Raw genomic sequence first — 22,746 nt, forward strand, 5'->3', positions numbered from 1 at the left:
GCAGCAGTGCTAACCACTGTTACACCGTGCCACCCCTGTTCCATAAACAAGAGCCAAGACTCTGTCTTGATTTTTAAAAAGAATTTGTTTACCATGCTGGCTTGGCCTGCCGTTATTGCCCTTACCTAATTAATATTAACACATGAAACTAACTCAGCAAGTGCAGCACTCTCACAGGTTGGTGTTGACTTCTGAAATATAGATCAGTATCGCAGTGCCCCCTGCTGAGAGTCCAAGTGAGGTTAGCCAGCATTCAGAGAGCGTAGACTAAAGATTGGGCGCACGACCAGATGATGTTCTATCTTCATGGACATCTGGCAGCCCAAGAGAACCAGATGGTTAGTGCAGGAATCCCCTGAGGTCCTGCTCACCGATCGCCTTCCATGCTGGTAGGGGTATTGGTTCCTTTGGAGGGGTGCAGTCTGAGCCAGGTCCATGACAGCATGGGCAGTTCAGCTGCACAGCAGGGGACAAAGGATAGGGAAGGGTAGTAGCGCTAGGGGATTCATCAGTTAGGGGAACAGATTGGCGTTTCTGTGGCTGTCGATGTGACTCGGGGATGGTATATTGCCTTCCTGGCTGAAGGACATCGTGGTGGCTGCAAGACATTCTTCTGGGAGAGGGTGAACACAGTAAGCAGTCTTACAACACCAGGTTAAAGTCCAACAGGTTTATTTGCTAGCAAACGTCACTAGCTTTTGGAGCGCCACTCCTTCAAAAGTTGAGTGGGAGTTCGGATCACAAACAGAGCATATGAGACACAAACTCAATTTACAAACTAATGATTGGAATGTGAGTCTTTACAGCTAATCAAGTCTTAAAGCTACAGACAATGTGAGTGGAGATAGCATTAAGCAGAGGTTAAAGAGATGTGTATTGTCTCCAGCCAGGACAGTTAGTGAGATTTTGCAAGCCCAGGGGTCACAGATAGTGTGACATGAACCCAAGATCCCGGTTGAGGCCATCCTCATGCGTACGGAACTTGGCTATCAGTCTCTGCTCAGCGACTCTGCGCTGTCAAGTGTTGTGAAGGCCGCCTTGGAGAACGCTTACCCGAAGATCAGAGGCTGAATGCCCATAACCGCTGAAGTGTTCGCCAACAGGAAGAGAACAGTCTTGCCCAGTGATTGTCGAGCGATGTTCATTCAGAGTTTTGAAGGATGAGTGGTGATCTAATTGAAACTTCCAGAATACTGAGAGGCTTGGATAAAGTGGACGTGGAGAGGAAGTTTCCACTAGTGGAAGACACTAGCATTCGCGAGCTCAACCTCAGAGTGAAGGAACACTCCTTTAAAACTGAGATGAGAAGGAATTTCTTCAGCCAGAGGGTGGTGAATCTGTGGAACTCTTGGCCACAGAGGGCTGTGGAGACCAGATCATCGAGTGTCTTTAAGGCAGAGATAGATAGGTTCTTGATTAATAAGGGGATCAGGGGTTACGGGGAGAAGGCAGGAGAATGGGGATGAGAATCATATTGAATGGCAGGGCAGACTTAATGGGCCGAATGGCCTCATTTTGCACATATATCTTATGGTCTTAGGCCTGGGGACAGCTATTTTCCACTGAGCATTTCACTTTTTAGTTTTATTTTCAGAGATGTCGTGAAGCTGTAAGTATTTTGCAGTATTTTCTCCCTCTCTAGGGTTTCTGTTTTCTGTGTGGCTGTTTTTTGGAAGTTGCCAGCGATTACATTTATCTCTGAAGTTTGGCTGTTTTGAGGATACACCCTTCTTGGAAAACTGCTGGCCTGGATTTCTGTCTATGGGTGTTACAAAGCTGAAAGTCCAGCATCACGTGAGCATATTTGTTTCTGTACCAAGTCTGAAGAAGGCTGTATGTCTGTGGGATGTTGTTCAATTTGGAACACCAGAGATAGCTAGCTGTTGGGAGTTATATTCTGCCCATGTTTAAGTCTTGCAATTGGTAGAAGATATGCTAAATCTTTTTGTTCTTTTCTAACTGTTTTCTTAAATAAACTTTGTTTGATAAAAACTTCCATTTGAACCATACCTGGAGTGAAACATCTTATGCTCACCAATGTCACAATCAAATGTAAAACTTAGAGAATAAACTTCACGAAACACTTTGGGATCTTTGGCCTGGGTCTTAACACACTGGAGAAGGAGCAGAGGCAGCATGGTGGCACACTGGTTAGCACTGCTGCCTCACAGTGCCAGGGATCCAGATTCGATTCCTGGCTTGGGTCACTGTCTGTGCGGAGTCTGCACATTCTCCCTGTGTCTGCATGGGTTTCCTCTGGGTGCTCCAGTTTCCTCCCACAGTCTGAAAGATGTGCTGGTTAGGTACATTGGCCATGTTAAACTCTCCCTCAGTGTACCCGAACAGATGCCGGAGTGTGGTGACCGGGGGATTTTCACAGTAACTTCATTGCAATGTGACACAAAAAATAAATTTAATTGGAACAATAGCTGAAATGGGATATTGGAAAGCCTGGATCTGCTTTTCTCCAGGAAAGAGGGGAGACTTTGTGACTCTGAAAAGGTTTTATAGAATTGGGGTGGAGAAGTTGTCTCCACTGACAGGTGACGCCAGGGCTCAGGTGTACAAAGCGAAAGTAGCCACTCAAAAAAAAACAACGAGGAGTTCAGAAGAAGTGTTTTGTCCCGTAGAATGGTTAGACTGCAGAACTCCGGACACCCATGTCAGACTGCTAATTATTGCCTACAGCTCAGCCTCCAACACTATTATTCCCACGACACTCCTCCAATCTCCGAGCCTGGCCTTGAGACTTCCCTCTGAGACTGGATCCTGAACTTCCTAACTCGCAGACCACAATCAGTAAGGATAGGCAGCAACACTTCCTGCACAATCATCCTCAACACTGGTGCCCCACAAGGCTGTGTTCTCAGCCCCTTACTATGACTGTGCAGCCAAATTACCCTCCAATTCGATTTTCAAGTTTGCTGATGACACGACCATAGTGGGTCAGATCTCAATCAGTGATGAGACAGAGTACAGGAATGAGATAGAGAATTTGGTGAACTGGTGCGGCAACAATAATCTCTCCCTCAATGTCAACAAAACAAAGGAGATTGTCATCGGCTTCAGGAAGCGTAAAGGAGAACATGCCCCTGTCTACATCAATGGGAACGAAGTAGAAAGGGTCGAGAACTTCAAGTTTTTAAGTGTCCAGATCACCAACATGTCCTGGTCCCCCCATGCCAACACAACAGTTCAGAAAGCCCACCAATGCCTCTACTTTCTCAGAAGGCTAAGGAAATTTGGCATGTCAGCTATGACTCTCACCAACTTTTACAGATGCACCATAGAAAGCATTCTTTCTGGATGTATCACAGCTTGGTATGGGATCCTGCTCTGCCCGAGACCGCAAAGAAACTACTAAAGGTTGTGAATGTAGCCCAATCCATCACACAAATCAACCTCCCAAGCATTGGCACTGTCCACACTTCCCGCTGCCTCTGCAAAACAACCAGCATAATTAAGGACCCCACGCATCCCAGACATTCTCTCTTCCACCTTGGGAAAAAGATATAAAGTTTGAGGTCACATCCCAACCGATTCAAGAACAGCTTCTTCCCTGCTGCTGTCAGACTTTTGAATGGACTTACCTTGCATTAAGTTGATCTTTCTCTACACCGTAGCTATGATTGTAACACCACATTCTCTTGTTTCCTTCTCTATGAATGGTATGTTTTGTACAGCATGCAAGAAACAATACTTTTCACTGTATGTTAATATATGTGACACTAATAAATCAACCCAAATCACTTCTGTATTGGAGGAAAAGCCAGATTAGCACATGAGGGAGAAGGGAAAATGATGTTATGCTGGTAACATAAGAAGAAGAGGGTTGAGAGGAAGCTTGTGTCTTCCGTACAATACACCATGGATCTGTAGGGCCGAATGGCCTGATTCTGTGCTGTAGATATAACAATCTGTCCGGGTTCCAGTATATTTGCTGAATGTTTTCTCCCTACTTTTCACTCACTTAATCCAGTCATGGTTTACAGCCTTCAAGCCAAGTTCTCAGTAACATGAGGAGCTTGTATAATGTGGATCCCAGGTTCTGCAGAAGCGATGCGAAAAGAAACAACAAGGATTCCAAGACAATTCCTCCCAGCAGTTTCAGAAAGTGATTGAAAGTATCAGTGTAAGTTAAACATCAGCTCAGAAACTCCGCACATGTCCATTTTGTGGTGACTCCTGCAAAGTTTTTCCGGCAACTTTGGAAGGGGAGCTGGAAAACATTTTGGGGGCCAGTGTCACTACTTATCTGCTGATTTATCTTGGTATCATACACGTTTGCATCTGACAATCTATCTATTGTATACTGGCTTCCGGACCAATATCACTCAGCCAATATCACTGAAAGCAGATTATCTGGTCATTTATCTAATCACTCTTTGTCAGACCTTGATGTGCACAAACTCTTAGCTACTTTTTCTTTACCACATTGGTGATACACTTCTAAAGCGCAGCATTGGCTACATGTTCAAATATGTGTAAATTGGGTGGATTGGTCATGCTAAATTGCCCCTTGGTGTCCAAAGATGTGCAGGTTAAGTGGATTGGCCATGCTAAATTGCCCCTTATTGTCCAAAGATGTGTAGATTAAGTGGATTGGCTGTGATAAATTGCCCCTTAATTTCCCAAGATGTGCAGGTTAGGTGGATTAGCCTTGATAATTGTCTGTTGGTGTCCAAAGATGTGAAGATTAAATGGATTGGATGTGCTAAGTGTGCCTTAGTGTCCAAAGTTATGTAGGTTAAGTGGATAATAATGCTAAATTGCCCTTCGAAAACAGAAAACGCTGGAAAATCTCAGCAGACTTGACAGCATCTAGACACGCCATCAATAGGGCCAGGCAGCGGGCGATCGACAGGGTCATCCATCCCGACTGTCTGCCCCTCTACCACGGCTACATTCGCAGCCAGGTGTCCCTGGAGAGGGAGCATGCAGCGTCTGTGGGCACCGTTGATGCCTTCTGTGTCCGCTGGGCACCGCAGGGGCTGGGGTGCTTTATAGGCCCCGACAATCACATTTTGATTTGATGTGTCTTAAGTTTCCTTTGTACTTTTGTTTTTGTTTGGGCTGTTCCCCTTCCTTTTGGGGAGCTGCCCCTTTTACTTTGTCCTAATTTAATTTGAGTTTGTCTATTTGGTTTGACCTTGAAAGAGGACTTGACAGCATCTGTGGAGAGAGGATACAGCCAATGTTTGATGCTGTCAGACCTGCTGAGACTTTCCAACATTTTCTGTTTTTAATTTCAGGTTCCAGCACCCACAATATTTTGCCTTTATCTAAATTGCCCCTTAGTGTCCAAAGATGTGCAGGTTAGTTGGATTGGCCATGCTGAATTGCCCCTTAGTGTCCAAAGATGTGCCGGTTAGGTGGATTGACTATGTTAAATTGGAGAGCCATCATGTGGAGATGCTGGCATTGGACTGATGATTCTAAAGCTGTTGGACTTTAACCTGGTGTTGTGAGACTTCTTACTAAATTGGAGAGTCAGTGCAGACTCGATGGGCCAAATAGCCTTCTCCTGCATTATAGGAGTTCGTAGAATCATAGAAACCCTACAATCACTTAAATCACATGTGTTTGAATTGTGGGAGGAAACCAGAGGAAACCCATGCAGACACAAGGAGAAAGTGCAAATGCCACAGACAGTGACCTGAGGCTTGAATTGAACCTGGGTCCCTGGTGCTGTGAGGCAGCAGTGCTAACTATTGTGCCACCGTGCCAAAGATAGAATCATCAGAGAATCCCTACAAGACAGAAAGAGGCCGTTCGGCCCATTGAGTCTGCACTGACCACAATTCCACCCATTCCCTACTCCATATCCCTTCACATTTACCCGCTAATCCCTCTAACCCACACATCTCAGAACACTTAGGGACAATTTTAGCATGGCCAATCAACCTAACCCGCACATCTTTTGGATTGTGGAAGGAAACCAGAGTGCCCAGAGGAATCCCAGGAGGAGAATGTGCAAACTCCACACAAACAGTGACCCAAGCTGGGAACTGAACCCCGGTCCCTGGAGTTGTGAAGCAGCAGTGCTAGCTACAGTGCTACCAGGCAGCCCTACTTTATACATATAAAGCCCAAATTATAATATATAAAACCTATATATATGCCTACATATACATAAGAAACTATATAGCCTGTATAGAGTTTTATTATATATTTAACCCTATGCAGGCTATATATATATTTATTAGTGTCACAAGTAGCTCAATGCAACGAAGTTACTGTGAAAATCCCACAGTCACCACACTCCGGTGCCTGTTCGGGTACACTGAGGAATGATTTAACTCTGAAACCCGCCTGCAGGTCAAAAGGCACACATTATGGTCCTTTCCATCACCGGCAGTAATTACTACGCCTGCATTTTATGAATGGGAAGGCGCGCCGCCGGCTCATGTCGGAGCCAATCAGAGCGGGAGGCGGGTCGGACGCGGGTCGGTGACGTCAGCGCGTCGGGCGGGGTGGCGGGAGGAGGCCGGCGCGGCGGCGGCCATCTTTGTTCGCCATCTCCTCATTCCCTCAGTCACCGTCCGAGGCACCCGTATCGGAGAGCGGCGGTGCTGGTAACAGCAGCAGCGATGGCGGGCAGACACCAGGCCAAGCGTTTCAGGTTCGATCGGGTAAGTGACGGCCAGTGTTCCCCGCCCGCTTCAAAGTGGTCTCCACCGGCCCGGGATGGAGGTGGGATAGCCAGAGCTAACGGTCACAAATCCTCTTGCACCCTCTCCCCCAAGGGAGGCTGAACAAAGGAGGCCCGAGGCCCTGGGATTTGGCCTTGCAGCTGGGGGCTGGACTGAGCATCTGTAACCCCCCCCTCCACACACCCAATGTAAACACCCCCCTCCTTGGTGTAGACCCCCCCCCCCCCCAACCAGCCCCATGGAGTAAGCCCCCCACCCCCACCACCAGCCCCATGGTGTAGACACCCTCCCACCCCCTACTTCTGGGAGCTGGGGTGGGATCTACACCACAGCACTGGGGGCTGGGAGAGGGGGAGGGAGGGGAGGGGGGGGGATCTACGCCCCAGGGTGTAGAGCCCCCTCTCTTGGCCCCCAGCCCTGTGGTGTTGACACCTCCCCCCCACCACCTCCTGGCCCTGTGCTGTTGACCCCCCCCCCCTCCTCCACCTCCCCCTGGCCCTGTGCTGTTGACCCCCACCCCCCCACCTCCCCCTGGCCCTGTGTTGTTGACCCCCTCCTCCTGGCCCCTGGCCCTGTGGCGTTGACCCCCACCCCCTCCTCCTGGCCCCTGGCCCTGTGGCATTGACCCACCCCCTCCTCCTGGCCCTGTGGTGTTGACCCACCCCCTCCTGGCCCCTGGCCCTGTGGCGTTGACCCCCATCTCCTCCTCCTGGCCCCTGGCCCTGTGGCGTTGACCCCCATCTCCTCCTCCTGGCCCCTGGCCCTGTGGCGTTGACCCCCATCTCCTCCTCCTGGCCCCTGGCCCTGTGGCGTTGACCCCCATCTCCTCCTCCTGGCCCTGTGGCATTGACCCCCACCCTCTCCTCCTGGCCCCTGGCCCTGTGGCATTGACCCCCCACCCCCTCCTCCTGGCCCCTGGCCCTGTGGTGTAGACCCCTTCCTGGTGCCCAGCCCAGTGGTGTAGACCCCCCCACCTTTCCCGGCCCCCAGCCCCGTGATGTTGACCCCAGAGCTATGCTAGTAAGCTGTGGAGATGAGCTTACAAGGTTTGAATAAGTCTGGTTATGTTGGAGCAGCTTTGTTGAAGTGAGAAGCATCTAGATGAGCACTTGAAATGCTATTAGCACACAGGCTACGAACCAAGTGCTGGTAAATGGAATGAGAATAGATATATGCTTGATGGTCAGCATGGACTAAAGGGCCTCTTTTTCTATTTTAAAGTCATATATGCCTAAGTCCAATGCTATCCTTGCCTCGCAAACCATATCTTTCAGCAGTGTTGAATAGCCATGGTAAGTGGAAACTTTAACAGATTTTTTAATTCAGAGGCTAATCTTGCTGTGCCTGTATGGTTGTGATTAGCATTGATAAATTAGGTTAAGACTACCCTTTTGTCTTAATGCATGAGTTATATAGTCTCTATAGGATACATAGATGGGGTGTAGCAAAGATTCACTGTTTAATTCCTGGGAAGAGGGGTTTGTTTTAGCAGGCTAAATTGAGTAACATGGGCCTATAATATATGATGCTTTAAAATAAGTGAAATAATTGAAAGAAAATTCTGAGAGGACTTGCAATGGCTGTTTTTCCTGGGTAGAATGTATAGAATTTGTGGCATAGTCACAGGATGAAGGGCTGTGATGTGAGAAATGTCTGCTTTCAGAACAAAGAAAATTACAGCACAGGAGCTGGCACTTCGGCCCTCCAAGCCTGTGCCGACCATGCTGCCTGACTTAACTAAAACCCCCTACCCTTCCGGGTACCTTATCCCTCTGTTCACATCCTATTCATGTACTTGTCAAGACGCCCCTTAAAAGTGACGACTGTATCTGCTTCCACTATCTCCCCTGGTAACGAGTTCCAGGCACCCACTACTGTGTGTTTAAAAAAAAAATCTGCCTTGTACATCTCCTTTAAACCTTGCCGCTCACACCTTAAACCTGTGCCCCCTAGTAATTGTCTCTTCCACCCTGTGAAAAAGCTTCTCACTATCCACTCTGTCCATGTCGCTTGTAATTTTGTAGACTTCTGTCAAGTCTCCCCTCAGCCTCTGTCACTCCAGGGGTAGAGAAGTTATGAATTTTGTAGCTTGAGGTCAGGCCTTGAATATATTGAAGTCTGAGAGCAATAGATTTTTTTGGACACAATAAAGGATTTGGGATATAGAGATTGAGTGGAAAGTTAATGTTAGTTGAGGATAGGTCATGATATTCAGTGGTGTTCAGGCTTCTCTAGTATTCTTTATCCTTATCCTTGAAGGGGGGGGAAATTTGCTTTTGATTTGGGCCTTGTATGTAAGCCCTACAATACAGGGCAATGTAAGGTAGATGGTTGCTTGTCTTTACCTCTTCACCCACAAATTTTCCCACTGGCTCGTGCTATGATGCAGATTGGGTGTGACTTAGCCCTACTGCCTTTTGTCCAAGCGGCTATTTTTAATCTGCGATTAGGCAGTGAATGCTGGCTGATTATTTGCCAAAGGTACCGTGCCCATTTTGTATGCACAAACATTAGTGACAAGGGTGAAGAGTGGGGAAAGCAGGTTTTTTTTTTCCCACTCGTATTTAAACACTACTGACTGTTGATACCTCTGCCGAGGCGAGCCAACTCAATCATTCTGTGGTGGGACATGTGCCTGTGTGGCTGCCACCAGACTACAGCTAAGCCTTTGAAGGGAGCGGCATGACAGTAATCTGCAAGTTGTTGCCTCTGAATGTTATGTTGATTGGCAAAACTGAAAAGGATTGAATAACTACAGTTTGTACGTGATCCAGTGAACCGTTTAATTGAGAACAATTTCATTAAGTAACTGGATTGCTGTGAAATACTGTGGGTGGCACAGTGATTAGCACTGCTGGCTCTCAGCGCCAGGGACCTGGGTTCCATTCCCGGCTTGGATCACTGTCTGTGAAGAGTTTGCACTTTCTGCCTGTGTCTGTGTGGGTTTCCTCTGGTTTGTTCCACAGTCTAAAAGACGTGCTGGTTAGGTGCATTGACCCATACAGGCGCCGGAGTGTGGCAACTAAGGGGATTTCACAGTAACTTCATTGCAGTGTTAATGTAAGCCTTACTTGCGACTGATAAATAAACCTTACTAGAATGATTGATTATTGACCCATTTTTCCTTCAGGATGGTGGCATTGAAGACCTCAATAAGGTATCGCCATCTGCAGTTATACATGTCCGGGGGCTGCTGGATGGGGTAGTGGAAGTTGACCTTATGGAAGCTCTGCAAGATTTCGGCAATATCAGGTTTGTCAAAGGACAGAGTGTGAAGTGGGATGCTGATCTGATGTAAAATATCTGCTGCCAAACTTCCAATTCCTGCATCAACAATAGGAAGCATGTGTGGCCTTGATATTAGATACAAGTTTTGCTACTTGAAATCTAGCAAGTTCTGATAACATTTTTCTGAACTTTTTGGGGGGTGGGGGAAGGGAGAAACTAAACATAGTGGCTGTTTTTCTCCTTTTAAGTGGCTTTTCTGCTTAGCTAAGAGCAGATATTCAAAATCTCGGCATTGTGCTTTTTTTAAACCAAACATTTTGTGGAGTTATTCATAGAACAGTCCAGTGCAGAAGGAGCCTATTCGGCTCATTGAGTTTGCACCTGCTCTGACAAAGAGAAATCCAATTATTCAAGCTCGCCCACACTTTTTTCCCCTGATCCCTGCATTATTTTTTTTCTCCTTTTTATACTGAACATTGCACTTTTTATAGTTTTTAAGTGTTGAGCTTGATCAGTTGGGAACGCTCTTGTTCTGAGTGAGGGAGTCAGTAATTCAGCCCCATACCAGAGACTTGAACGTTTACACGAGACGCGACAGCTGTGAAGTACTGAGAGTGTGCTGCACTGTTGGGGGGAGGTGCCACCTTGTAGGTGAAACATGAAACCAAAGCCCTGTCTGCTCCCTTGGTTGTATGTGAAAATTCCATAACGTGAATTAATCACGGGGTGTGGTAGTCAGCATATATCCCTCAAACGGCATCACTGAAATGGATTGTCTACTTTGTTTATCACAGTAAGATTCATGGGGCCTTGCTATCCGTGCTATGTTTTTCCCCCATGATATAACACTGTACGACGGTTTAGGATAACCTGAGTTCAAGAAAGATGCTTTATAAATGCAAGTTTTTTCTTTAGCCTGCTGAAGGTTGATGCATTATACATAATACTGAGTATTAAATTCACATGAGATGATATAGTTAGGATCAAGAGCATCCTGTTAAACTCAATTGTAAATAAAAAGTAGTATTGATGTTAAATGTTTCTGAAGGGTTTATTGTATCTTGCGTATGTTGGTGCCTTCATCAGTGCACTGCACTGTAAACTTTGGTTGATCACACTCCCCTTGCAAATTTGTTTACCCTTTGAGAATGTACTTGTACGTATAATTGTGGTTCATGGCCCCAGAACTCGCTCACTTCGAAATCTTTCCCATAGGGGAATTTCACAGTAACTTTATTACAGTGTTAACTTAAGTCTTACTTGTGACTAATAAATGAACATTTAACTTTGTTGCCCCGTGTTTGCACTGACTTTACATGCACAAAGCATGTACTGTATATGCCATGTCTCTGCACATGATGCAGTTCATTGTTCACGATTTCACACGTGGTGGAAGTGGATCCCTGTGAATGGCAGGAGTTTACTGTACCCCTGTGCAAAAAAAGTGACATTGGTTCGATGTGTAAGCACGATGCTTGCGCGCACACAGCAGCACAGATGTTTAGCATCTGGATTTGAAACAGAGTTAGCATGGTGTCAGTTCATCTTTGATCGATTCTAATCGGAATGAACATGGTAAATGCTGGAAGTTAACTGAGCTATGCTTTCATCATAGGAATCATCATGCAGTGCAGAAAGAGGCCATTCGGCCCACTGAGTCTGCACTGACAACGATCCCACCTAGGCCCTATCCCCATCACCCCACTAATCCCTCTAACCTTCGCCACCTGGGACACTAAGGGGCAATTTAGAATAGCCAATGAACCTAACCCCTGCACATCTATTGAGTTTGGGAGGAAACCGGAGCATCCGGTGGAAACCCACACAGACACGGTGAGAACGTGCAAACTCTACACAGATAGTGACCCAGGCCAGGAATCGAACCTGGTTCCCTGGAGCTCTGAGGCAACAGTGCTAACCACTGCACCACCGTGCTGCCCTATAAATTTCTCAACCCAGTTCCTAGTGACTGTGAGCTAGCATTAAAAAACATGAAGCTAAAACAAGAATGTTAGTGGATGACTGCTGCTCTGAGAAATGGGAACGTTAAGAGTATGAGTGCTGATCATGTGGGTGGTTGATGTTTGTCAGTTCAGTAGTGTTTCGTTTGGAATGAAAGCCAGTGCTTGAATGATTGGCAATTTTTTATTTCCCAAGTTACTGCCTCTTTCAGTTGCATGTTGCTGAGCTATCATTATGCTACACAAAGACAATGTTTTTCAAAGCTCCAGAACCCCACTGTTAACCATGCTTGCATTACAGTTGCGTCATGCTGATGCCGAGGAGGAAGCAAGCGTTGGTGGAGTTTGAGGATATTGATGGTGCATGTAGCTGTGTGAACTATGCAGCGGACAACCCGATCTACGTTGCTGGACAGCTGGCCTATGTTTGCTTTTCCACAAGCCAGAAAATTGCCAGGCCAGACGATGATGACGATGCCAAGAGCAGTAATGTCCTGCTGATCAATGTTGCTAACTCTATCTATCCCATCAATACAGTAAGTTTAACAGAAGCTGAATAACGAGCTCTGTGTTCATCACTCCTGGCTTAGTGGTTCTGAATAGCTTTCCAATAAGAGCTTGCAATTAACCCTTTAATGTAATGAAGCAACCTAATGTGCTTCACAGGAGCATTATAAACCAAACACTGAGACTCATAAGGAGATTGTTATGTCAGTTGACCAAAGATTTGATCAAAGAGGTAGGTTTTAAGGAGTAATTTAAAGCAAGAAAGTGAAGTGATGAGGTGTAGGGAGGTTTAATATTCCTTCCCCAAGGATATTCTTGAGCTTTGTACCTGGGCAATTGTAGACCTGGCCATCAATGGTAGAGCAATTAAAATTGGAGGTGCGCCAGTATCTGAAGGGTTTTGGGACTGGAGGAGATTACAGATACAAGGAGAGGCAAAGCATAGATGGAGTTGAAAACAAATAGACACAGGGCTGGAAAAGGAACAAGACGTGTAATAAGTTAAGCTGATAAAAGGTAGACTTATAAGAGCTTGACCAGGGGTTTGTTTTTTAACTAGTTTGTGGGATGTGAGCATTGCTGGTGAAGCTAGCAACTATTGCCCTTGAGAAGATGGTGGTGAGCCACTGTCTTGAACAGTGTGCTCCATGGTAGTGCCCACAGTGCTGTTACGGAGGGTGTTCTGGGATTTTGACCCAGCGAGTGAAGGAACGGTGATATAGTTCAGGGTTTGGGAGATGGGAGGCTGTAGAATGGTTTGGCTGCTTGTTTTAATTGTCAGTACTAGAGTCCTTATGCTTCTATTTCTTATTGCTGCTTTTTCCTAATTGGTTTGTTACTTCTAGATCAGAATATTAACATGTTTGTATCAGTAAATTGCAATAATTTGAGCAGTAATGATGGGCAACACTTTACGTTTGGCCCCTGAGACACAGATTCGTGCCTGTCAGACTTAAAAAAAAACAAGGCAAGATTGCTAGGCTGAAACTCTGGCTGGGCCATAACAAGGGTATTACTGGAAGTAGTTCTTGTTATTTGCTTTGAAAAGTATGTGAAAGTCCCTGAGAGGATGCAGAGGAGATTTACCAGGTTGGTTCCAGGCAGTTGAGAACTTTAGCTACAGTGGTAGACCTTAAGATATAGGTGCAGAATTAGGCTGTTTGGCCCATCAAGTCTGATGATAAGTTTCTCGACCCCATTTCCCCCGTAACATTTGATTCCCTTGCAATCAAGAAACTATTTATCTCTGACTTAAATGCACTGGGACCTGGCCTCCACAGCCTTCTAGGGCAATAAATCCCTTTGATTCACCATCCACTGGCTGAAGAAATTCCTCCTCATCTCTATTCTAAAGGGTTGCCCCTTTTGAGGCTTTGCCCTCAGATCCGAGTCTCTCCTACTAATGGAAAAATCTTTCCCACTTCCACTTTATCCAGGTCTTTCAGTATTTTATAAGTTTCAGTGAGATCCTCCTCATCCTTCTAAACTCCAAGTACGGAGATTGGCGAAGCTGCGACTGTTCTTGGGTGAAAGGAGATTGCGATAGAGATTGCAAGGCCTGATAAAAAACCCAGCTTGCAGGTGCAGCAGGTGGTCAGGAAGGCGAATGGGATGCTGGCCTTCATAGCGAGGGGGATTGAATATAAAAGTAGGGAGGTCTTGCTGCAGCTGTATAGGGCATTGGTGAGGCCGCAGCTGGAGTACTGTGTGCAGTTTTGGGCGCCGCACCTGCGCAAGGATATTTTGGCCCTGGAGGGAGTGCAGAGGAGGTTTACTAGGCTGATACCGGAGTTGAGGGGATTGAGCTATGAGGAGAGGCTGAATAAACTAGGCTTGTACTCGTTAGAGTTTAGAAGAATGAGGGGAGATCTCATTGAGACGTATAAGATGATGAATGGGATGGATAGGATAGAGGTGGAGAGACTCTTCCCGCTCAAAAAAGACAGTAGGACTAGGGGGCACAGCCTCAAGATAAAGGGGAGGCGGTTTAGAACGGAGTTGAGGAGGAACTTCTTCACTCAAAGGGTGGTGATTCTCTGGAATTCTCTGCCCGTTGAAGTGGTGGAGGCTGCCTCGCTAAATATTTTTAAGAAGCCGGTTGATGGGTTCTTGATAAGAGAGGGGATTAAGGGTTATGGGGAGAGGGCGGGAAAGTGGAACTGAGCCACAACAGATCAGCCATGATCTTATTGAATGGCGGGGCAGGCTCGAAGGGCTAGATGGCCTACTCCTGCTCCTATTTCTTATGTTCTTATAAGTTAGATGAGAAAAACTTCCTATTAGCTGATGGTACAAGGTCACAGATTTGACAGATGTAGAGGGGTTGTGAGGGAGAATCTTTTCATGCAGCAAGTGACAATGACCTGGAACTTGCTGCCTATGAAGATGATCAATGACTTCAAAAGAAAATTGGATTAGTGCTTGACAAATTTGGCACAGTGGTTAGCACTGCTGTCTCATATCGCCAGGGACCCGGGTTTGATTCTCGGCTTGGGTCACTTGTTTGCACATTTTCCCTTTGTCTGCATGGGTTTCCTCCCACACTCCCAAAGTCGTGCGGATTAGGTTGATTGGCCATACTGAATTGTCCCTTAATGTCAGGGGGACTAGCTAGGGTAAGTACGTGGTGATAGGGGCTAGGTGGGATTGTGGTCAGCGCAGACTTGATGGGCCAAATGTCTTTCTTCTGCATTGCAGGATTCTATGACTCAAGTTATATTTACATGGCTACATAGACAGATCAGGCAAACAGAACTGAATGTTTTACTCAGGGCCTTCATGGGCTGCATGACCTCTTGTGCTGTAAATGACTCTATGACCCTATCCTATTATGGTTTCCCCTGTTTTATTTTCACCCTCAATCATGTGAAGCTTGCTAATTGTCTGTAGTGTGTTATTTATCTGTCTGCTTCCTGGGAAATGAGAAGTGCTTTAATTGCAGTCTTGTGGGAATTAAAAACTGCGCAGAGCATTTTAAGCATTCACCCTTCACAACCTTCTTGTTTTTCAGGATGTTTTGTACACAATTTGCAACCCGTGTGGGCCTGTTCAAAGAATTGTGATCTTCAGAAAGAATGGAATTCAAGCAATGGTGGAATATCCTTTTAATTTTGAAGCAGAATGTTAAGTAAATTAAAAAAGGCAAACAGTAGAAATGGGTAAACTAGCCAGGATTTCAAACAGATTGTAAAAGCATTTGCATGCACATGAAGAGTGGCTAAAGTGAGCCTTAGGCAGAGACAGGAGAAATCTTCATAAAATTAGGAAATGGCAGAAGTATTGAACAAATATTTTGTGGCTGTCTTTATGATAGAAGAGAGAAGTTACACATCAGAACTGGAGAGTAACCGAGGGGCAAATGAAATAGAAGAATCTAAAGTAATTATCAGCTAAAAAAAAGCAAAGTAGTGTAAGTGATTAAAAGTCGACAAATCCCGGGACTTTTTAAAATTCATTTGTGGGACAATGGGCGTCACTGGCTGGTCAGCATTTATTGCTCATCTTTAGTTGCCAGAGGGCAGTTGAGAGTCAACCACATTGCTTGACAGCCTAGGGTTCTAAATGTAGATATCTGCAGAGGTGGTGGCTGCGCTGTTTATTATTTTCCAAAGTCCCCTAGATTCAAGAATGGTTCCAATGGGCACGGGAAACTAGTGAATCCAACACAGCCCTTCAAGAAAAGCAGGAGAGAGAGAAAGTCCAGGGAACTACAGGCCAGTGACCCTAAGATCAGCCATTGAGAAAATGCTAGAACCTGTTAACTAGGAATCCGTCACAATGCACTTGATATGCCAGAAAAAACAGTTGGATGCTGAGCTTCTAGAACGTCCATACAGTAGTGATCATTGACCTGGAACGCTGCAGGAATTTCATTATCTGCTTGGAACACTGTCGTGTTGCATTTACCCACAAGAACATTGAGGGGAGCTGTTGAGCTTCCAAATTCTTGCTGAAAATGTAAAATCATGTCTTTTATTTTGTGGGCATGTGTACATAAGTACTTTCCTTCATTCGTCATACATTTGACTCCGTTCAAAGTGCACAGAAGGCTAAAGCATCTCTTAATGGTGCTGATATTTATTCTGGATGTTGTACTTTGAAAATAGAATATGCCAAGGTACGTGTATGTGGTAGAGTACAGCCTGTGTACGTGAAAATGTGCCGTTAGTTAAACTGCAATACAGCCGTCAAGTGCTTGGTTTGTTCTGGAATCTGGGGCGGTACCGTGATTAGCAGTGCTGCCTCACAGCACCAGGAACCTATGTTCAATTCTGGCCTCGGGTGACTACCTGTGTGGTGTCTGCATGTTCTCCGCATGTCTGTGTGAGTTTCCTCCGGGTGCTCTGATTTTCTCCCACAGTCTAAAGATGTGCAGATTAGGTTGGTTGGCTGGCCATTGGCTAAATTGCCCCTTGGTATCGGGGGCTGGCAGGGTAACTTGTTGGTGCAGAATGAATGGGCCAAATGGCCTGCCTGTTGGCATCTGTTCTGTTCAACTTACTACTTCTCCGACACCCCCATTTATTAATTTTCCCTTCTTGCTGCCCCATGTCTCTTCTGAAGTTTTTTGCTTTGTGGCTCTGGCTCCAAGAGCAGCTCTCCAGCTGCTTTCCCCAAATGAATGTTTGCTGTTTCTGAGCCTAGGCAGTAGATGTTGATGGATTGTGCGACTGTAGAACATGTGACAGTTACTTCAGCTTTACCCTGCCCTCGGTCATAACATAAGAAACAGGAGCAGGAGTAGGCCTTCGAGCCTGCCCCGCCATTCAATAAGATCATGGTTGATCCGAAGTGGATCAGTTCCACTTTCCTGCTTTCTCCCCATAACCCTTAATTCCCCTGTCCATCAAAAACCTATCTACCCGTGACTTAAATATATTTAGTGAGGTAGCCTCCACCACTTCAACGGGCAGAGAATTTCAGAGATTCACCACCCTTTGAGTGAAGAAGTTCCTCCTCAACTCTGATATAAACTGCTCCCTCCCCCCAAGACGTTCCACCTCAACTCTAATCTAAACTGCACCCCCCCCCATGTCTTGAGGCTGTGCCCTCTAGTACTGCTATCCTTTCTTAGCAGGAAGAATCTCTCTACCTCTACCCTATCCATCCCTTTCATTATCTTATACGTCTCTATAAGATCCCCCCTCATTCTTCTAAACTCCCAACGAGTACAGACCTAGTCTATTTAGTCTCTCTCCATAGTCCAACCCCCTCATCTCTGGTATCAGCCTAGTGAACCTCCTCTGCACTCACTCCCAGGCCAATATATCCTTGCACAAGTGCGGCAACCAAAACTGCACACAGTACTCCAGCTGCGGCCTCACCAGTACCTTGTATAGTTGCAGCAAGACCTCCCTGCTTTTATATTCTATCCCCCTCACTATAAAGGCCAACATCCCATTTGTCGCCTTGATCACCTGCAGACTGGGTTTTTGCGACTTGTGCGTAAGGACCGTAGCATGCTGCAGCTTTTCACCTTTTAAATAATAATCCCTCCTACTATTATTTCTGCCAAAGTGGATAACCTCACACTTGCCAACATTATACTCCATCTGCCAGGTCCTCGCCCACTCGCTCAGCCTATCTAGATCTCTCTGCAGACTTTCCACACCCTCCATGCAATTTGCTTTGCCACTCATCTTCGTGTCATCAGCAAATTTCGTCACCCTACACTCAGCCCCCTCCTCCAGATCATCTATATAAATGGTAAACAGTTGAGGCCCCAGCAATGATCCCTGCGGCACTCCACTAGTCACCAACCAGAATAGCACCCATTGATACCAACTCTCTGCTTCCTATTAGACAGCCAATCCTCTATACACGCTAACACCTTACCCCCAACTCCATGCACCCTAACCTTCTGTAGCAACGTTTTATGAGGCACCTTATCAAACGCCTTTTGGAAATCTAAAAACGCCACATCCACCGGTTCCCCTCTGTCTACCGCACTAGTCAAATCCTCATAGAAATCCAATAAATTTGTCAAACACGACTTCCCCTTAATGAATCCATGCTGCATTTGCTAGATCAAACCATTCTTTTCTAGGTGCCTCGCTATTTCTTCTTTGATGGATTCTAGCATTTTTCCAACTACAGATGTTAAACTAACCGGCCTATAATTCCATGCCTTTTGTCTGCTACCTTTTTTAAACAGTGGCGTAACATTAGCCGTTTTCCAATCTTCCGGCACTACCCCGGAGTCCCTCGAATTTTGATAAGTAATTACTAAGGCATCCACTATCACCTCTGCCATTTCTTTCAGAACCCTGGGATGCATTCCATCCGGCCCCAGGGACCTGTCCACCTTCAGTCCCATTAGTTTATCAAGCACTACCTCTCTAGTGACAGTAATCGCATTCAGGCCCTCAATTCCTACCATCCTTCTATCTTTAAGATCCGGCAAACTATTTGTGTCCTCCTCCATGAAGACTGAGGCAAAAACTTATTTAAAGCCTCAACCAGTTCCTCATCTCCCACTGCTAAATCCCCCCTCTCATCCTCTAAGGGTCCAACATTCACTCTAGCTGGCCTCCTCCTCTTTGGATATTTGTAAAAACTTTTACTGTCCTTTTTTATATTTGGTGCTAGTTTAGCTTCATAGCCTATCCTTCCTTTCTTTACCACCTTCTTAGTCATTCTTTGTTGATTTTTAAATCTTTCTCAATCTTCTAATCGCCCATTATTCTTAGCCACTCTGAACGCATCAGCTTTTAATTTAATACTCTCCTTTATTTCCTTAGATAACCACGGCTGGTTATCCCTTTTCCTACAGTCCTCCTTTACCATCGGAATATATTTCTGCTGAGTACAGAAAAAGATCTCCTTAAAAATCCTCCACTGTTCCTCAGCCGTCCTACCAGCCAATCTGCGCCCCCAATCTATATTCGCCAATTCCGCTTTCATCCTATCATACTCCCCTCTGTTCAAACAGAAGACACCGGTTCGGGACTCTACTTTCTCATACTCCATCTGCATCAAAAATTCAACCATACTCTGATCACTTGTCCCAAGAGTCGCACATGCTTTCCAACAGGTTGATGTACAATGCCAATGAACAGAAATGTTGCCTGTTTTTTAAACTCAATCCCAACTCCACTGAGGCCAATTTTTATTCTTTTGGGGTGTGGGTGTTGCTGAAAGGGCCAACATTTATTTGCCATACCTAATTGCCCTTGAACTGAGTGGCTTGCTAGGCCATTTCAGATGGTAGTTGAGAGTCAACCATTTTGATCTGGATCTGGAGTTGATGTAGGCCAGACCAGGTAAGGACAATAAATTTTCCTCCCTAAAGGTTTTCAGTGAACAAGATGGGTTTTTACAACAATCAATGAACATAAGAAATAGGAGCAGGAGTAGGCCATCTAGCCCTTAGAGCCTGCCCTGCCATTCAGTAAGATCATGGCTGATCTGAAGTGGATCAGTTCCACTTTCCTGCTTTCTCCCCATAACCCTTAATTCCCTTGTCTGTCAAAAACCCACCTATCTCTGACTTAAATATATTTAGCGAGGTAGCCTCTACCTCTACGCTATCCATCCCTTTCATTATCTTATACGCCTCTATAAGACCCCCCCCCCATTGTTCTAAACGCCAACGAGTACAGACCCAGTCTATTTAGTCTCTCTTCATAGTCCAACCCCCTCATCTCTGGTATTGGCCTAGTGAACCTCCTCTGCACTCCCTCCAAGGCCAAAATATCCTTGCGCAAGTGCGGCGACCAAAACTGCACACAGTACTCCATCTGCGGCCTCATCAGTACCCTGTACAGTTGCAGCAAGACCTCCCTGCTTTTATATTCTATCCCCCTCGCTATAAAGGCCAGCATACCATTCGCCTTCTTGATCACCTGCAGACTGGGTTTTTGCGACTCATGCACAAGGAACCCCAAGTCCCTCTGCACCGTAGCGTGCTGCAGCTTTTCGCCCTTTAAATAGTAATCCCTCTACTATTATTTCTGCCAAAGTGGATAACCTCACACTTGCTAACATTATACTCCATCTGCCAGGTCCTCGCCTGGCAGATGGTGTGAGGTTATGATAGTTGTCACGGTCGTCATTACTGAAAGTAGCTTTTATAATCGAGATTTTTTAATTAATTGAATTTAAACTCCTCCAGCTGTCATGGTGGGATTTGAACCCATGCCCCCAGAGCATTAGCCTGGGTGGTTGATTACTAATCAGGCAGGTTGTTAGTCCAGTGATATTACCACTATATCATCATCCTGCTCTGAGAGGCACCAACTAATTCAACACATAGCAGAAATTGATTCTGAAACTTCATGGTTGTGTGGCATGGTACTATTCTGCTTCTACCACAGACAACTGGCAGAATAGATTAACCACTGTTCTTGGGTTAATTTATTTTGGCAGCTAATTTCAGTAACCTGAATTGGCAGTTAATCTCAATAGCTGATGCTAAATGGTAGCAGTGTTGCTCAGTTAATTACATAGCCAATTGAGTGGACTTAATTCTTGGGCAATTAGTAATCTAGTCATTAACTAATCTTTGTGGTGTACCTGACAAGGCATTTTAGTAAATATTATGCAGCCTTTAACACAGCTCCAGGACATAATTGTACATGGTCCTCAGGGTGATGTTTAGGCCTAATCGTGGTTACAGTCTGCAAGATACTTGCATGTCGAGCATGATTTCTTCTGTAAAATCTTGTTTTACTAATGTAAAATTCATCTAGTTTTTTTCCCATTCAGTTCACTAAAAAGCGGAAATCCAATAGCTCAAATTTTGCTTGGAGTTGCTTTCTAAGGGAATCATGGTATCTTGTAACTCCCTGCAGGATTCAGTCTTATGAGTGGCATTGATTTCATTAACACTTCAATAGGTACTAAATTGCCCAGGGGTAGGTTTTCTGCTATTTTAGAGCCAGGGTCTTGTGTTCCCTTCTACAAACTAGACTTGCTAGTCCCTGCAACTTCCTATTTTCTTTTGCAGCCGACTCGTTTGAATGTCTTTAAGAATGATGCTGACACCTGGGATTACGTGAACCCTAACCCAGGTAGACCAGGTATGGTCATAATTAGTGTCGTTGCTTTTTCTTTGATACATTTGTCTTTGCTTTCTGCTTTTATTCAGTTTAATTTCTTGTTTGCAAACCTGTACTAGAACCTGTGACCTTCAGCCACTCCTAATTAGCATGCTGTTCCAAAGATATCTTGTGCCGTGTACTGTGTATGTGGAATACAAAATGTAAGCATCTAAAATGGGTTTAGTCCAATAATTTGGCAAACCTGAGGTTTCTGAACAGAGTTTAAGGTTGACTTTTTATAACTTTGTCATCTTTAGTTCCTCATTTTTAAGACAGCCTTCCATTTTGCTAATGCTGAAGTGACTTTGTGGTTGTCTGTTATTGCTGATTATCAGATGAATGGGAGTGTGTTCGAGATTTTGGAATTCTCACACTTGGTGACACAGTGGTTAGCACTGCTTTATAGTGTTTGGGCCCCATGTTTGATTCTGGCTGTGGGTGACTTTGCCTGTGGAGTTTGCATGTTCTCAGGGTGCTCTGGTTCCCCCACAGTCCTAAGCTGTGCATCTTAGGTGCATTGGTGATGTTAAGTTCCCCCTTAGACGTGTGGGTTAGGGGGATTTGCCATAGTAAACGCACAGTGTTACAGGATAGGGCAGATGGGAGGGCTTGGGTGGGATGTTCTTTCAGAGGGTGGTTGCACACTCAGTGGGCTGGATGGCCTCTTGCTGCACTGTCGGATTTATATTTCTGTGGTTTCAAATCCCTTCACCGCCTTGTCCTCCACTCTTTGTAATCTGTTACAGATTACAGCCTCCAGCTGCCAGATTTCTGACGTTGTCAGCTCTGTGCCTGAAATCAGTGTGGAGCTGAATAAATTATTGAAATGAAAATTTACATATAATTAGTGGGCTTGGGACAGAAGTCTCTGGGCCTGCTAGCATCCCCGCCCACTTTTTTTTTGGTGTGACTCATGCTAAGGCATTTCTGTTGCCAGAGTGTGGGAGATTTAATTTGAAAACCCTGCTGAGAAAAACCAGCTATTTTACTTCGGCTTTTACTTAAATTCGGCACTTAGAAATTTGTTTTTGGAGGATCCCACCCTATATATTTCTGACTGAGTCTTTTGTCCCTCCCTGCTAACGTCTCTTCCTTTGGTGTGCTGTGAATCTCTATCTGATTATTGGCGAATTTCCCTAGGACCGTGTTTTTCCACCTTAGAGGCACTATGTAAATACAAGTGTCACACCGTGGTTAAATTTGGCTGAGATAACTTAAGTGGAGGGAGGAAAGAAGTTCCCTTCTCTGTCCCTTCCCTTTATGTAGGCAGTGACTTCAGTGTTTGCAGGGTGTTTTGGTATTTCATTGAAGCACCTTCTCATTGCGTATTTGTGGCTCTGAGGGGAGTAGCTGAGC

At 45.4% G+C, this 22,746-nt stretch overlaps 1 protein-coding gene across 1 annotated transcript in view; it reads left to right on the forward strand.

The window, feature by feature from the left end:
• Nucleotides 1-6,477: 6,477 nt before the first annotated feature.
• LOC145362246 (heterogeneous nuclear ribonucleoprotein L-like) overlaps nt 6,478-22,746 on the forward strand; it is a 45,929-nt gene continuing 29,660 nt past the window's right edge. Inside the window, exons 1-6 of the mRNA XM_080218320.1 lie at nt 6,478-6,632; nt 9,784-9,905; nt 12,144-12,378; nt 15,360-15,445; nt 16,370-16,466; nt 21,297-21,369. Coding sequence (XP_080074446.1) covers nt 6,591-6,632; nt 9,784-9,905; nt 12,144-12,378; nt 15,360-15,445; nt 16,370-16,466; nt 21,297-21,369 — 655 coding nt within the window. The 5' untranslated portion in view covers nt 6,478-6,590. The remainder of the gene's footprint in view (nt 6,633-9,783; nt 9,906-12,143; nt 12,379-15,359; nt 15,446-16,369; nt 16,467-21,296; nt 21,370-22,746) is intronic.

Source organism: Carcharhinus amblyrhynchos, unplaced genomic scaffold (genome assembly GCF_965287045.1).
Source record: "Carcharhinus amblyrhynchos unplaced genomic scaffold, sCarAmb.v2.hapA scaffold_37, whole genome shotgun sequence".
Classification (NCBI taxonomy): domain Eukaryota; kingdom Metazoa; phylum Chordata; class Chondrichthyes; order Carcharhiniformes; family Carcharhinidae; genus Carcharhinus; species Carcharhinus amblyrhynchos.